The 12876-nt window shown below is 38.1% G+C and overlaps 1 protein-coding gene across 21 annotated transcripts in view; it reads right to left on the bottom strand.

Moving 5' to 3' along the window:
* Nucleotides 1-12876, bottom strand: part of BAZ2B (bromodomain adjacent to zinc finger domain 2B) — a 305426-nt gene that overhangs the window by 15024 nt on the left and 277526 nt on the right. For 16 of the 21 annotated variants that reach the window (XM_054506194.2, XM_045868790.3, XM_054506190.2 and 13 more), the window contains 5 exons: nt 5233-5888; nt 4660-4933; nt 4328-4483; nt 3576-3736; nt 120-430 (listed from right to left, as the gene is read on the bottom strand). In XM_054506194.2, coding sequence (XP_054362169.2) covers nt 120-430; nt 3576-3736; nt 4328-4483; nt 4660-4933; nt 5233-5888 — 1558 coding nt within the window. The remainder of the gene's footprint in view (nt 1-119; nt 431-3575; nt 3737-4327; nt 4484-4659; nt 4934-5232; nt 5889-12876) is intronic. The other 5 variants (XM_054506199.2, XM_054506195.2, XM_054506188.2 and 2 more) reach the window with 2 other exon arrangements.

The raw sequence follows: 12876 nt of genomic DNA on the forward strand, positions 1-12876 counted from the left end.
TAGCATGATCCATATGGATCACAGACATACAAGAAGATACATAGATAACAGGCAATAGAAAATAGGCTCCAATTAGCAAAGAAGCACAATAATTTTTCAAGTTAATCTCAATAACCTACCCGTCACCATCACCACTAATGGATGGTGCAGGAGCAGGGACAGTAACTGTGCCCACATTATCCAGTTTGATCTGAATGGTGGTACTTAAGGGGCTCTTCAGATACCTTCTCTCAATGTTCCGCTCCAAATCAGCCAGCCTGGTTACAGCTATATCTAGGGGGTTGTCACTCTTCCGTTCTAATGCATCTGCACTGCTTTCTTCTTCGCCAGTAAATTCTCCATCATGCTCCTTGCACAATTTAGAAAATGACTTATGTTCAAAATATACCAAGTCCTCCCTTTCTGATGCAGGCTCTGGACACATCCAACCCTATATATCAAGAGAATAATGTTATTATGGTTTTCTCTTAAAATGCCTGATGGGTGAATTACCTGTACTTAAAATACAGCAGCAGACACCAGCAGATCTCAAGGATCTTTACTGAAAGTTTTTACCTTGTGTTTCCTAATGCTAGGTAGAAACAAGAACAGAAAATTAAAAGAAACAGTTGTAAGAAAAGTTTGAAGAAGAAAATTTAATAACTTTGATATTATGAAAGGTATAATGAAAATTAGCAAAGTATTCTGAAGGATTTGAGGATAAGTAAATATTTATTCATTTCATGAGACCACTTAAATGGAAAACTCTCGGTAGTCCTGAACTTGGTTCTTCCTTTCCATTTTCACTCCTTCTACCACCCTTCTGTACTTACCATTTTTTCCTTCAGCCACAGGAGCTTTGCCTAAGCTGTTACATTTGTCTGTATGGCTTTTTCCCTGCTCCTCTTCATCTACTTAACTCTACTCATCCTGTAGCTCTCGTGTTAAAATTTACTTCCTTAGGGAATCCTTCCTTGACCTCCTTTGGGAGGTTAAATCTCCCTGTGACAGGCTCTCATAGAACCACATAATACTCCATAGCCTTGTGTAATTTTACATTGCTATGATTATTTGATTAACATTTTTCTACCTCTAAATTCCATGAGGGCCATGTCTGCTTTTAGCCATTTTATCTCCAGCAGAGTAGGGCAAACAGATGGCACTCAATATATGTTGATTGAATAAATAAATGATCCTACAACTCAGCTTGCTTATATCAATCCTCTAGCTCCAAATCCTTCAAAGACTCCCTACTATTTAACAAAGTCCCTATTTTTACCATGACATTCAAGTACCTCAATCTACCTCTTTCTCACATGTTCCCATTTATGTACCCTACACTGCAGTCAAACTCCACGACTTGCCATTCCACTGATATGTTCTGAGCCCCCTGATCCTGGTGCTCCACTCATGCTGTTCGCTTTTTCTAGTATGGCATTCCCTGTTCTCTGACCGTCAAAACCTTCGTCATCTTCTCAAATTCCATCTTGACCTCTCCACGAAATCTTCCCTGATCTTTCTCATATCTCCCAAGTCATGTATTCTTTTTCAAAATTCATGCATAACTCTGTACTTGTCTGTGATGAGTTACTAGATTCTACAGAGATGTCCATGTCTTATCTCCCTATCATATGACAAGCTTTCTGAGGGCAGAAACCACCTTGTATCCAATTTTGTGATGTCCACTGCCTAATGTGGAATAGGTACTTAGTAAATAAGAAACAAAATGACCATTATGTTTTTTATTAAATCTCTTTAGTGATAATTATTTTGTCTTGTATATTGTGATCAATTCTTTCTCATTAACTCAGTAGAACGTTTATATTTAGGACGTAAGTATGAGATTATAAGTAGTATGCATAAGTGCACTAGGTACAAGTCATATCCAATGGCCTCATTCTTTACAGTTTGAAAAGGATACTACATACCACTTAAAAATATTCCACCTTAGCTACTGAGAACACAGCCAAAAACATCTAAGCAGCTGGTTATGTGATAAGGTCATTATAACAAAATTTGAGTATATCTCCAGGAAAATGTTTCAGGCCCATGCTCTGACTTTAAGCATAACTATAAAAGTGTGATGATATCCTTTTCCAACGAACAGCCAGTCAGAATTGGCAAGTCAGATTGGGGGTGCGGGAGGGGAGTTGGAGGAAAATAGGGCTAGTAGAACCAATCAAATCTAAACCAGCAAATAGTGACAACTGACCATGAGAGAAAACAGACTATAGAAAGCAGATGTGATAGTTTAAAAATCAAAGCACACTGGGATCATTTACCGGAGGGGCAAAACCTCTTCACATTTCCTGAGGGAATCATTATCTAATCATCGGTCTTCATACTGAAGATACTGTGTCATCAAGATAATTTCAATCAAACTCATTATTCTCAATTTAAGAAGGCAGTGTAATACATAAGTGATCCAACAAACATGTTAAAAAATTATAGCACTAAATGGAATAATTATCATTTCTCCAGAAAATAAACTTGTGTAGAAGAGTTCACTTGTTGAAGATGCCAGATAAGTGAGGCATTTTTATATTGTATTATAGTACCAGGAAAAAGATTCATATAGTTGCCTAGCAAATGATAAACTTCCCAAAGTTGGTAATTATGTTTGTGGCAAGAAAGGGATATTTTATTAGCTCTGGGAAATTATATTTTTTGGAAATCCCTGAAAATTTCCAAATGCCAGCATTAAAGTAATTTTGAGGAAATATTTTAATCATTGGGTAGGATAGCATTATAGCATAAGTTTCTCATTCTGGATAAAATCTGGATAAAATGTGAAATATCAAATCAAATTACATGGAAACTATATTTTTTAAACCTTTTCAGGTGTCTGTCTCATGCTTATTCACTATCAATCCATTTGTTCTCAGTGATGTCACCTTATTATCAATTGAGAAGACCTTTATACTCCTCTTTACAAAACCCAAAAGTCTTACACAAAGGTAAAGCTTTCCTTCCTTTCGCCTTTCCATTGGAAGCCAGTTTTGATCATTGTTTGTGACAATGGTAATGCCCAGTAGACAAATACATAAATTAAAACTTTATATATATGCGTAGGGTGTGTGTGTGAGTGTGCGTATCATAATATAACACATATTCAGATATATCTATATTCTCCAATTTAAAATTATATACAGTGACAGTCTGACATACAGCATGGCTTGTATAGAGGTGCTTCCTGGACCTACATGAAACACAGTAGTAGGAGTTTAATAGAGCATTATATTATCATGGTAAAACTGTGAAACTCTGCTTGCAGTGAAGAACTGCATACCAGAAATGATAGTTTTGATTGTCATTAAGGAGGCAGCAAGATTTAGTAAAAAGAACATGGGTACTGCAGTTAGACTGACTTGGTTTGAACCCACATTTAGCCACTTACTATAAGACCACTGGCAGGTTACTTACTCTGAGCCTTGTTCCTTACCTGTAAGATGGGGAAAATTAATTCAGGATCATGATGAGGATTAAATGAGATAAAATGAAGACATTTAACATAGGAACTGGCAAATGTCAGGCATATAAAATATTAGTTACCTTCCATTATCCTAAAAACAGATTTTATTCCAAGTCAATTTTACCTTCACTTGCAAACTTGCTGATGCAACTCTCCTTTCTAGATCTTCCACCTGTTGAAGAATACTCAAATCCATTTCCATTGCTTGATCTTCTACTGACCAGTTCTCCACAATATCTCGAGTTACCTGGTTTTCTTCATTTTCATTTAATTCAATAATAGCAACTACATTTGAAAAGAAATTAATTTAATTTAATTTTTTTTAAAAGATTTTATTTATTTATTTGACAGAGAGAGATACAGCGAGAGAGGGAACACAGGCAGGGGGAGTGGGAGAGGGAGAGGCAGGCTTCCCGCGGAGCAGGGAGCCGATGCGGGGCTCGATCCCGGGACCCTGGGATCATGACCTGAGCTGAAGGCAGACGCCCAACGACTAAGCCACCCAGGCGCCCCAGAAAAGAAATCAGTTTTAAAATCCACTTTATTCCCCAATGATTTCTTTCAGAAAGTAAGCAAAATTCCAGGGGTAACATGTGAATGTAACTTAACAGGCACAAGTGCACCTGTGTGTATGCAGGCAGCTTGCTTTCAAAAGTAGGAATATTCTTTTTTTAAGAACACAATATGTCTGCAGGTTGTAAAAAATTATAAGAAAGTAATGCCAATTTAAGAAATGCACACGGTTACTATTTTTTGAGCAAAACAGAGCAAAATGCCCGTTAGTAATAAATTAAGACATACTAAAATACATTTTAAGGTAAAAGAATTAATTTTCATAAGTAAGCAAGAGAGCAGAAATCTCTTTTAGGTACACACCATCCTTATTCTTGATGCAGGCTTGAGTAATATAATCCAAGTGTTTCTGAATTTGTTTCTGTAACGCCTTTTCTCTTATTCCTCTGAAATGCAGCACTTTGAGCAAAGCTTTTAGATCCTCTGGGTCAATAATTCTCCACCAGCCAAATTGCATTTCTAAGTCAAGATAAATATGTACATCTTTTACAGATATCTTGAATATGAATTAATGGCACAACACAAATCAGAAGATTTATAACTACATATATAACCATCGAAGATTCAGTTATAATATAGGACTCTATTAACAATGAAATAAAGTCAGTGGCTAAAAACTATCTCAATGTACCTACCTTCTGGAATAGGTTTTGGACTAGGAAAATCTACTGGTTTTGCTACTTCAACAGCCGCAGGTTGAGTTGAAGAGACTTTTTCATTCTGTGGCAATGGAGATTCACTTTTACTTGAAACAACATTGGGAGTCAAGAATGAATTACCATTTCCTTCAGATAATCCCAATCCCGATCCCAGACTAGGTAAAGGTGATGTAAACGGAATATTAGAAGCAAGCATGCCAGTGGGCCATCCACAGAACTGGAGTCCCATCATAGATCCTCCACTTTTCATCTACAAAAAACCAAAATATTTTAAAAGTAGAACAATCTAAAAAGTTAGGAAAAATGTTTAGCACCTGAAATTATTTTTTAAATTCTGAAAAAAAAAAGGTAATTCAAGAAGCCTTTGCCTTAGACTAGAAATGCATAGTTGTAATGAAGCTTGGTGATAGCGATTGTGACTCTTTCCAGTTTTCAAACTGTGGCAGGGATAATACAAATATCCAACTGATTCCCCTGGAGTGAGAATTTTCACGGGATCAAAGATTAAATAAAGCAACATAGAAATGAGTTACAATGAGCAGTACAAACCTGAAGAGGTGATACAGCAAATGGATTGAGGCCCACGGGATTCTGAGAGGAAGATGATCCCAGAAGGGGAGCGGGGGCAGGTGAGGGGGACGTAGATGGTGGCTGAGACTGAGGAGTCACTATGGAAGCAGCTGATAAATCAGCATGGGTAAGTGAAGTGTCATCACAAGGGGTTCTTGGCAAAAGGCTGAACCACTGTCTATTTTTTTCCGTCAGTGTTTTTAACAACTGGTCATTGGGTAAAGGACTGTAGAACTTCCCTGGACCACTTGAACCAGTATTGAACAGATTATTAGAGTCTGTCTTTTCCATGTTGCTTTGGGTTGCTGTTGATTGAATGCTGCCCAATGAATGTTTTCCACTATTTTGAAAAGACAATGTACACCCATTTGCACTACTATTTGGTTTGGGGATCATCATATCTGAGTCAAGAGGCATCTTAGCTACTTCTAAAAGCTTGCTTAATTTTGAAAAAGAGCCAGGTTTCTGAAGAAACAGATTTGTGTTATCTTTTTCTTTAGGATCTTCCTTTTGCTCACAGTGATCTGGATTTGAACAATTTAAAGTATCTTCAGAGGTCTCAAATATTTCTTCTTTGATCTGGATACTTTCTGCCTTTTTCAGTTTTTCTCTTTCTTTTGCAATTTCTTCTAGTCCTACAAAAGTGAAAAGTATTAAAAAGATCAGTTGCTTCAGATCCAACCAATACTTTAATTGTATATTATTACTATTTATCAAGTAATATGCATAAATATATAAATAAACTTTTCGAGATTACTTACTAAAAAACAATGGTCTTGTTTTTTATAGGCTACATTTGCTCATTGGAAAATTAATGTAGTTTTATAATTAACCATTACAAAATTTTAAAATATTAAAATATTAAAAGCCCTAATACACAACAAAAATTACTATTAACATTTTTGTGTAAATCCTTCTAGGAGTTCTCTATGCATAACCATATACACATATACACGTAAGCCTATAAAGTAAAAAAAAAAAAAAGGAAATCGTATTATAATATTCTAACCTACATGTTTTACTGAATAATACTCTGTAAACATCCTAATGTATTAATATATACATAAGTGCGCCATAAATTTTAATGGCTATCTTCAGTGGAATATTATCATAATTTAAATAATCAATCTTCTACTGATGGCTATTAATAGGGCCTAATTATTCACTATGATAAACAGTGCTGTAAATGATGAATGACCTTGTATCTGTATCGTTGGACTTTAAAACTTCTTTTTTGACTTACTTCTTCAGGATAAATTTCTAGAAAAAAAAAAAAAAAACTCCCTGATAGGTACTTTTCAGAGTTTTTGCGATATAATTGTCAAGCTGCCCTCTAGAAAGTCTAAATCAATACATATTAATGCCAGAAGTACACAAAAGCATCTATTTCCCTATCCCTCAGTGAAACTGAATACTAACGATATTTGTCTTTTCCAATATCTGGGAGGTGAAAATCTGAATTGTATATTTTTCTGATCACTAGTTAAGGCTGATTATCTTTTCATAGGTTTATTGGTATTTCTCCTTTGTGAACCTCTGGTTTATATTTTTGACAAATGTTTTTAAAAATAATTCATAAAAACTCTTAAAAATATAAATCCACTAGTTTATTTGATTTGAAAAGTAATATATGTTCAAGATAAAATATTCAGTAATGAGAGGTATAAAGTAAAACCCTTTCTGTCCTCTTCCCTCAGTCCCTATTTCTACTCTTTAGAGGTAACCATAACTAATTACACCTGTAGCTCCTTCTGGAAATCTTATATGCATCCTTGTGACTATCATTTTACACTACTACACAAATGGGATACTACTCTTCACTTTTCTGCAACTTAGAACAAAATCCCAATCCCTACACAAGGCCTACAGCACTGTATGATAGTTCCTGGAAACCTCCACAACCTCTGGCCACTTTTGTCCTTGTTCTTCCTTTCTCCCTTTTTTCATCTTCTCAAACATGCTAAGTTCTTTCCTTTCTTGGGGCCTTTGCACTTGCTATTCCCTCTGCCTAGAATACTGTTTTACCTCATGTTTCAGATTAAGTGTCATTTTGTCACAGAGGTTTTCTCTGATCACTTTATCTTTTTTTTTTTTTAAAGATTTTATTTATTTGACAGAGAGAGCACAAGCAGGGGGAGCAGCAGAGGGAGAGGGAGAAGCAGACTCCCCACTGAGGAGGGAGCCCGACGACATGGGGCTCTATCAGGACCCTGGGATCATGACCTGAGCTGAAGGCAGATGCTTAACCATCTGAGCCGCCCAGGCGCCCTTCTGATCACCTTATCTAAAGTATGGTCTCCATCCCATTCACCTTAGAATATCATTCTGTATATTTACTTGGCAGAATTTACCATTAGACACAATATTCTGTTTATTTTCTATTCCATTCCCCCTCCCACACACTAGAATTTAAATCAACAAGCTTTACTTAAAGGTAGAGCAATGTCTACCTTGCTTATTATTGGGTCCCAAATGCCTAACATGGTGCCTGCTATAAAATGGGGACTCAATAAACATTTTTTAATGATGAAATAAAAAGAATGTATTTAATATTTTCACTATACACCTTCAACAGCTTTCAATGGCAAAACATATAACTATACTTCATCAGCTGCATAATATTCTATTATATGGACATATCATGATTCATTTAACCAATCCTCTATTAATGTTTGAAATAGCTCTTACATCCTTCTTTTGATGTTAGTTTCTACCCCAAATTAAAAGCCTATTCCTCATACTTATGCTTCTGCACAATCAGGTGTCACAGGGACTAGATTCACCTACTTGCATGAAACAACCAAAAAACAGACAAAATAATATGGAACAATAGTTTATAAGAACCTGGACATCAGGTAACAAGGAGAGAAAACAAATGCAGCAAGCCCTATGATTGCTCCAGCTTACTGCCCTGGGACAGTTTCCAGGCTACATCACAATGAGAAATCCAGGCAGAGCTGGCAGACTCCTGAGATGAGGAGATGGAACTGAGAGTCCAAGGGAGACCCAAGTGGCTTGAGTGCTCAGGAGGGAGTACTGGAGAGGAGAGAGCTGCCTAGAGAGAGAACTCTACAGATCTGTGGATGGACCCCTTGAGTGTTCAGCTGAATACTCATCAGTGCCGAAGTGTCAGGAACCCACCTGAGATCAGGGAAAGAACCACTTGAAAAAGACTTGAAAAAGAGGTGACAGTGCTAGGTGCTCACACAGGCTGGGAATAGTACCTGTTCCTACCAACCAGCTTGGGAAACCTCAAAATTCACAGATGTTAGGTAGAGTACTCAAGGATCTCACGTCAGTAGTTAGGCAATAATTAGCCCTAGACTGAGCACTGTCCTAGTCCTACCTAACAAATTTTAAAAGCCAGACCTGAAAGGATCAAACTTTTTCCAAGTACCTTAACTGTGTTCCAGTTAAACAAAGCTCAAAAATGTTTGTGGGAATTAAAAAATATCCAGCACCCAACAAGGTAAAATTCACAATGTTAGGCATCCAAACAAAATTAGAAGGCATGCAAAGACACATGAAAACAGGACACATAATTAGAAAAATCAATCAATGAAAACTGACCCCAAACTAACAAGATAGTAGAATTAGGAGACAAGGACATTAAGTTTGAGAAAATAATAGTTGAAAAAATTCCAAATTTGATTAAAACTATAAACTACAGATCCAAGAAATGCAACAAACTCCAAGGAAGAGAAATATGGAGATAACTACACAAAGACATATAATCAAATTCCTTAAAACCAATGATACAGAAAAATCTTAAAGGCAGCTAGCAAAAAATCGTATGCCTCATATCTCTATGCACTTCTACACATTTGCCCTGAGAAGAAAACCCTACTTCATCACCTCTAATTAGGCAAATGTGGAAAGAGTCACAAATATGCTCTTCATATACCTGTGCTTTATACAAGTTATTGGTTAGTAAAGAAGTACTAATAGTTGTTCTTGATTTATTCTGAGAACTAGTATCTTTAAAAAAACCTCTGTCATATGTCCAAAAACAAATGGAATAACCAACCAGGCAACCAATTTTTACTGGTTTGAGACTAGATGACATCCCATTTACATGTAATAAAGTACATCGAGCTGATGATACATTTTAATAGCCTACTCATGGTTGTCTTTAACTTTTACATTCAAATTGCTTAATTATAAACAGCTAAATCTCTAATTAAAATGTAAATTATTTTTAAAAATTTGAAAGTGTATACAGGATGTTTAGTATAAAGAGATTCTTTAATTTTAAATAATTTTCTATCTCCATTTCATACAACCCCCTAGTTCCTTGCAGTCCTTACTTCTCTGACGTGTGTCAATGAGTATTAATAAACATCTTCAAAACAGACTGAAGAAGAGGAAGACAAGAGATGAAACAGGGAGTGCTGTTCACTTGATTCATTTCTCTGGTACTAAATATAAGTGCATAATGACAAAGAAAATACCATTTCTCAATTAAAATAAATCCTAAAAAAATACCATGTTTTCTACTGGAAAGAGAATACGTCTTCTTGAATTTTATCAAAATCACTTTGAACCCTCTCTGTTCACCTAGGAGTTGTCATTGGACCCAAGGGTCCAATGCCACTCTAAGTTCAAGTGAAAATTTTTTCCTTTGGTTCTCTTTAGTTGGGCTGAAGCAAGCTGTAACTTCCAAATAAATTTTACCACACTGTAGGTAAAACACACGCCTGGGTGGCTCAGTCGTTAAGCGTCTGCCTCCGGCTCAGGTCATGATCTCAGGGTCCTGGGATCGAGCCCCGCATCGGGATCTCTACTCAGTGGCGAGCCTGCTTCTCCCTCTCCCACTCCTCCTGCTTGTGTTCCCTCTACCGCTATGTCTCTCTTTGTCAAATAAATAAAATCTTTAAAAAAAAAAAAAAGAAGAAATGTAAAAAGCCTGGCATAGAATACAGGTCTCTAGGCAATGGCTTCGTCACAGGACTCAAAGGCACTTTCCCATTCAGTAGAGCAGAACCTCAGGAGTACTTGCACTGGTCTTCAGCTGTCTTTATGTCGATAGTGCTACCGTGATCCAGCTCCTAGGAGATTCTTCTTATTACCTTCTTAGTGGAGAAGTCTAAAGGAAATAGATTCTCAACATTTGTCTCTCTAGGATTGTCCCTTCCCAGTCTGATTCAGGAATTTAAAAAAAAGATGATCGATACCATAATACCCTCTCCCTTCAGGTAAGAGTCCCCCACATATCCATAACAGGAATTATGTTTTATACTTCTAGACCTAATGCTGTAACCACATCCTAATACCAAATGGAAGAGTAACATTCACATCACAGTATGTACATATAATTAACAACAAACTTGTTTCATTTTCCTTCCACTTTGCTGAGGGCCAGCAGAAGGACAGTAGAATCTTCAGCTAGCTAATGTCAACACTGTTCTCAGGGTCCTAGGTATATACACTTTGCTTCTTGGTATGCATACCCCTTAGCACTGTTTCTAGACCCAAAGGTCCCTTGACAGGTTTACTGTTAGAGAAACAGTGCCTTCTACCCTTTCACACAGCAAGGTGTAGGGTAAAGTGTTTTATCTCCTGGAGTGCTCTTGTCACACGTCCAAGTCCTTTGGAACCACTGTGGGAGCTGGCAGATCCTGTGTACTATTACTTCTCTGCTTGTAAGTTACCTTTACTAATAAACTTTGCTGCAATTAGCACTCTGTGTGCCATTAGTGGTTTTTGTAACCATGCATCTTGTACAGCAGTTGGTGTCCAAGAAAGTCCTAATGTCATGGATTTCTGGAAGGGGAGCATGCAGGGGTGGAAGATTTTCTCCTTGGGGTCAGCAGTAATTCACTTGGTGGAGTTAGGATGGTCTCAGAAGCTGTGCCCAAGGATGGCAGAAGCCCTGAAGTATACACTAAACAGGGAGACTAGGGGTGATAAAGTGGCTTGAAATGCAGTCGTCCCTCCTTCTGAATCAACTTAGAGATTTCCATGAGTCCTAAGTTGGAGGGTGACCTGGAAAGGGTGACGGCAGCCCCTTCAGAAGGGAAAGTGGGGCAAACTCCCAGAATCCCTCTGTTATGATATATGAGGCAACTAGCCCTGTGACAGGAAGCCAGTTTTTGTGAGGCGTGCTCTGTAGGAGCCTGAGTGGGAATACCAGCAGAAGGAAGTCCAACAATAAACAGAGTTAAGAAGAACTAGGTTCTCAACAGGTCCACTACCAAAAGCAGCACTTGGAAGGATCCTTAGAGGCTTGGCTTGCTTGTTTGCATGATGAAGGGACAATAGTGGTATTAAAACAAGCGGACGAGGGGGAAACACATGCCCTTGTTACAGAATGAGCAGTCTGGGTTGACTAGTAGTGCTGGGACAGGTATGGCCACCCTTTTCAAACTGGTTGCTTGGTAGCTTTGGTAAAATAGATCCCTGCTGGGGTGATTTTCCTGAGACTCTTGAATGTGAACTGGACTAGATCCACATAGGACGTAGCTGCTCTGAGACACTAGCTATGTTAGCATGTTTATAAGAAAACCCAGGGCTTGAGAGGGGAAGGCTTGACAACATGAACTTAGTGCAAAGAATGTTAAATGACAGAATCAGAACAGGTCCACCTAAGTGGACAATGGCTTTGACTTTACTCCTTCCTCTGAGAAGCAATGTTAGAAAAGAAATAGTTCTTTCAGGTCATACAAGCCCCATTTCAGGGGAGGAAATGGAAAGAGAGAGCCTAATACATGGCACAGGTTTCTATACAAAATAAAAAGAAAAGAGGAACAGAGGAAGGAGAGGATAGGCTAGACTTCTGGCAGACTCCCTCACACCAATAAATGTAGTACTGCTCATAAAGAGAAGGACTGGTAAGACAGAAGTTGATGGGTTGTGCAATTCTAGAGTGTGGAAGTGTTATCCACTTCAAAAACCTAAAAGACCTACTGAGATGGTGGAAAAGAGACCTGAGATGAGACACAGAAGATCCAACGGCCACAGGCTCGAAGAGTTGTTTGGAGAGGGGGATAACCAGATTAGGTGAAGAAGGTGCCCGGGGAGGACTGTCCTTGAGAGATTACAGCTGTTAAGCCTCACCCCCAACCACCATCCAGTAAGAGATCCCAGTCTCTAGACTCTTCAGGAAAGGACTTGGGAACAGAACCTAGGGAAATACCCTGTATCATCTCAACTCCTGAAATGGGGCTATGGGTGGAAATATTCACAGTCATCAGCTCCACCTTATGAGTGTGATTCAACTCCAGAAGCCAGACTTCCTTTGTTCCTGATATGGGCTCTTTCAAGTTTAAGAAGGACTAGGGCTCTATCCCTGGGTCCCCCTCCAAGAGATTGCTAACCACCCTCCTTGGTTCACTGTACTGGGAAGGAGAAGAGCCTCAAACATTTATGGGTTTGCTAGAAACGAGGGACCAAGTACCTACAGTTCCAGAATGCAAAAAAGCCTTGGCCAACAAGTTCCTTTATTACTGCTGGGAATTGGTTGTTACCTAGGGCTCAAAGCCCGAATCACAATCACTGCAAAGGCTTTGGGGCCTTTTGTGTGAACTCCAATTGTTCCTTTATCAGACTGCATACTGGCATGGAAATACTGGGTTATTTAAGTCCTGCACAAGCATTCCCACGTATCAGTTGGACATATTTGCT

This window comes from Mirounga angustirostris, unplaced genomic scaffold (genome assembly GCF_029215605.1).
Source record: "Mirounga angustirostris isolate CCGP_5_RB_7025 unplaced genomic scaffold, mMirAng1.0.hap1 SCAF_3, whole genome shotgun sequence".
Taxonomy (NCBI): Eukaryota; Metazoa; Chordata; class Mammalia; order Carnivora; family Phocidae; genus Mirounga; species Mirounga angustirostris.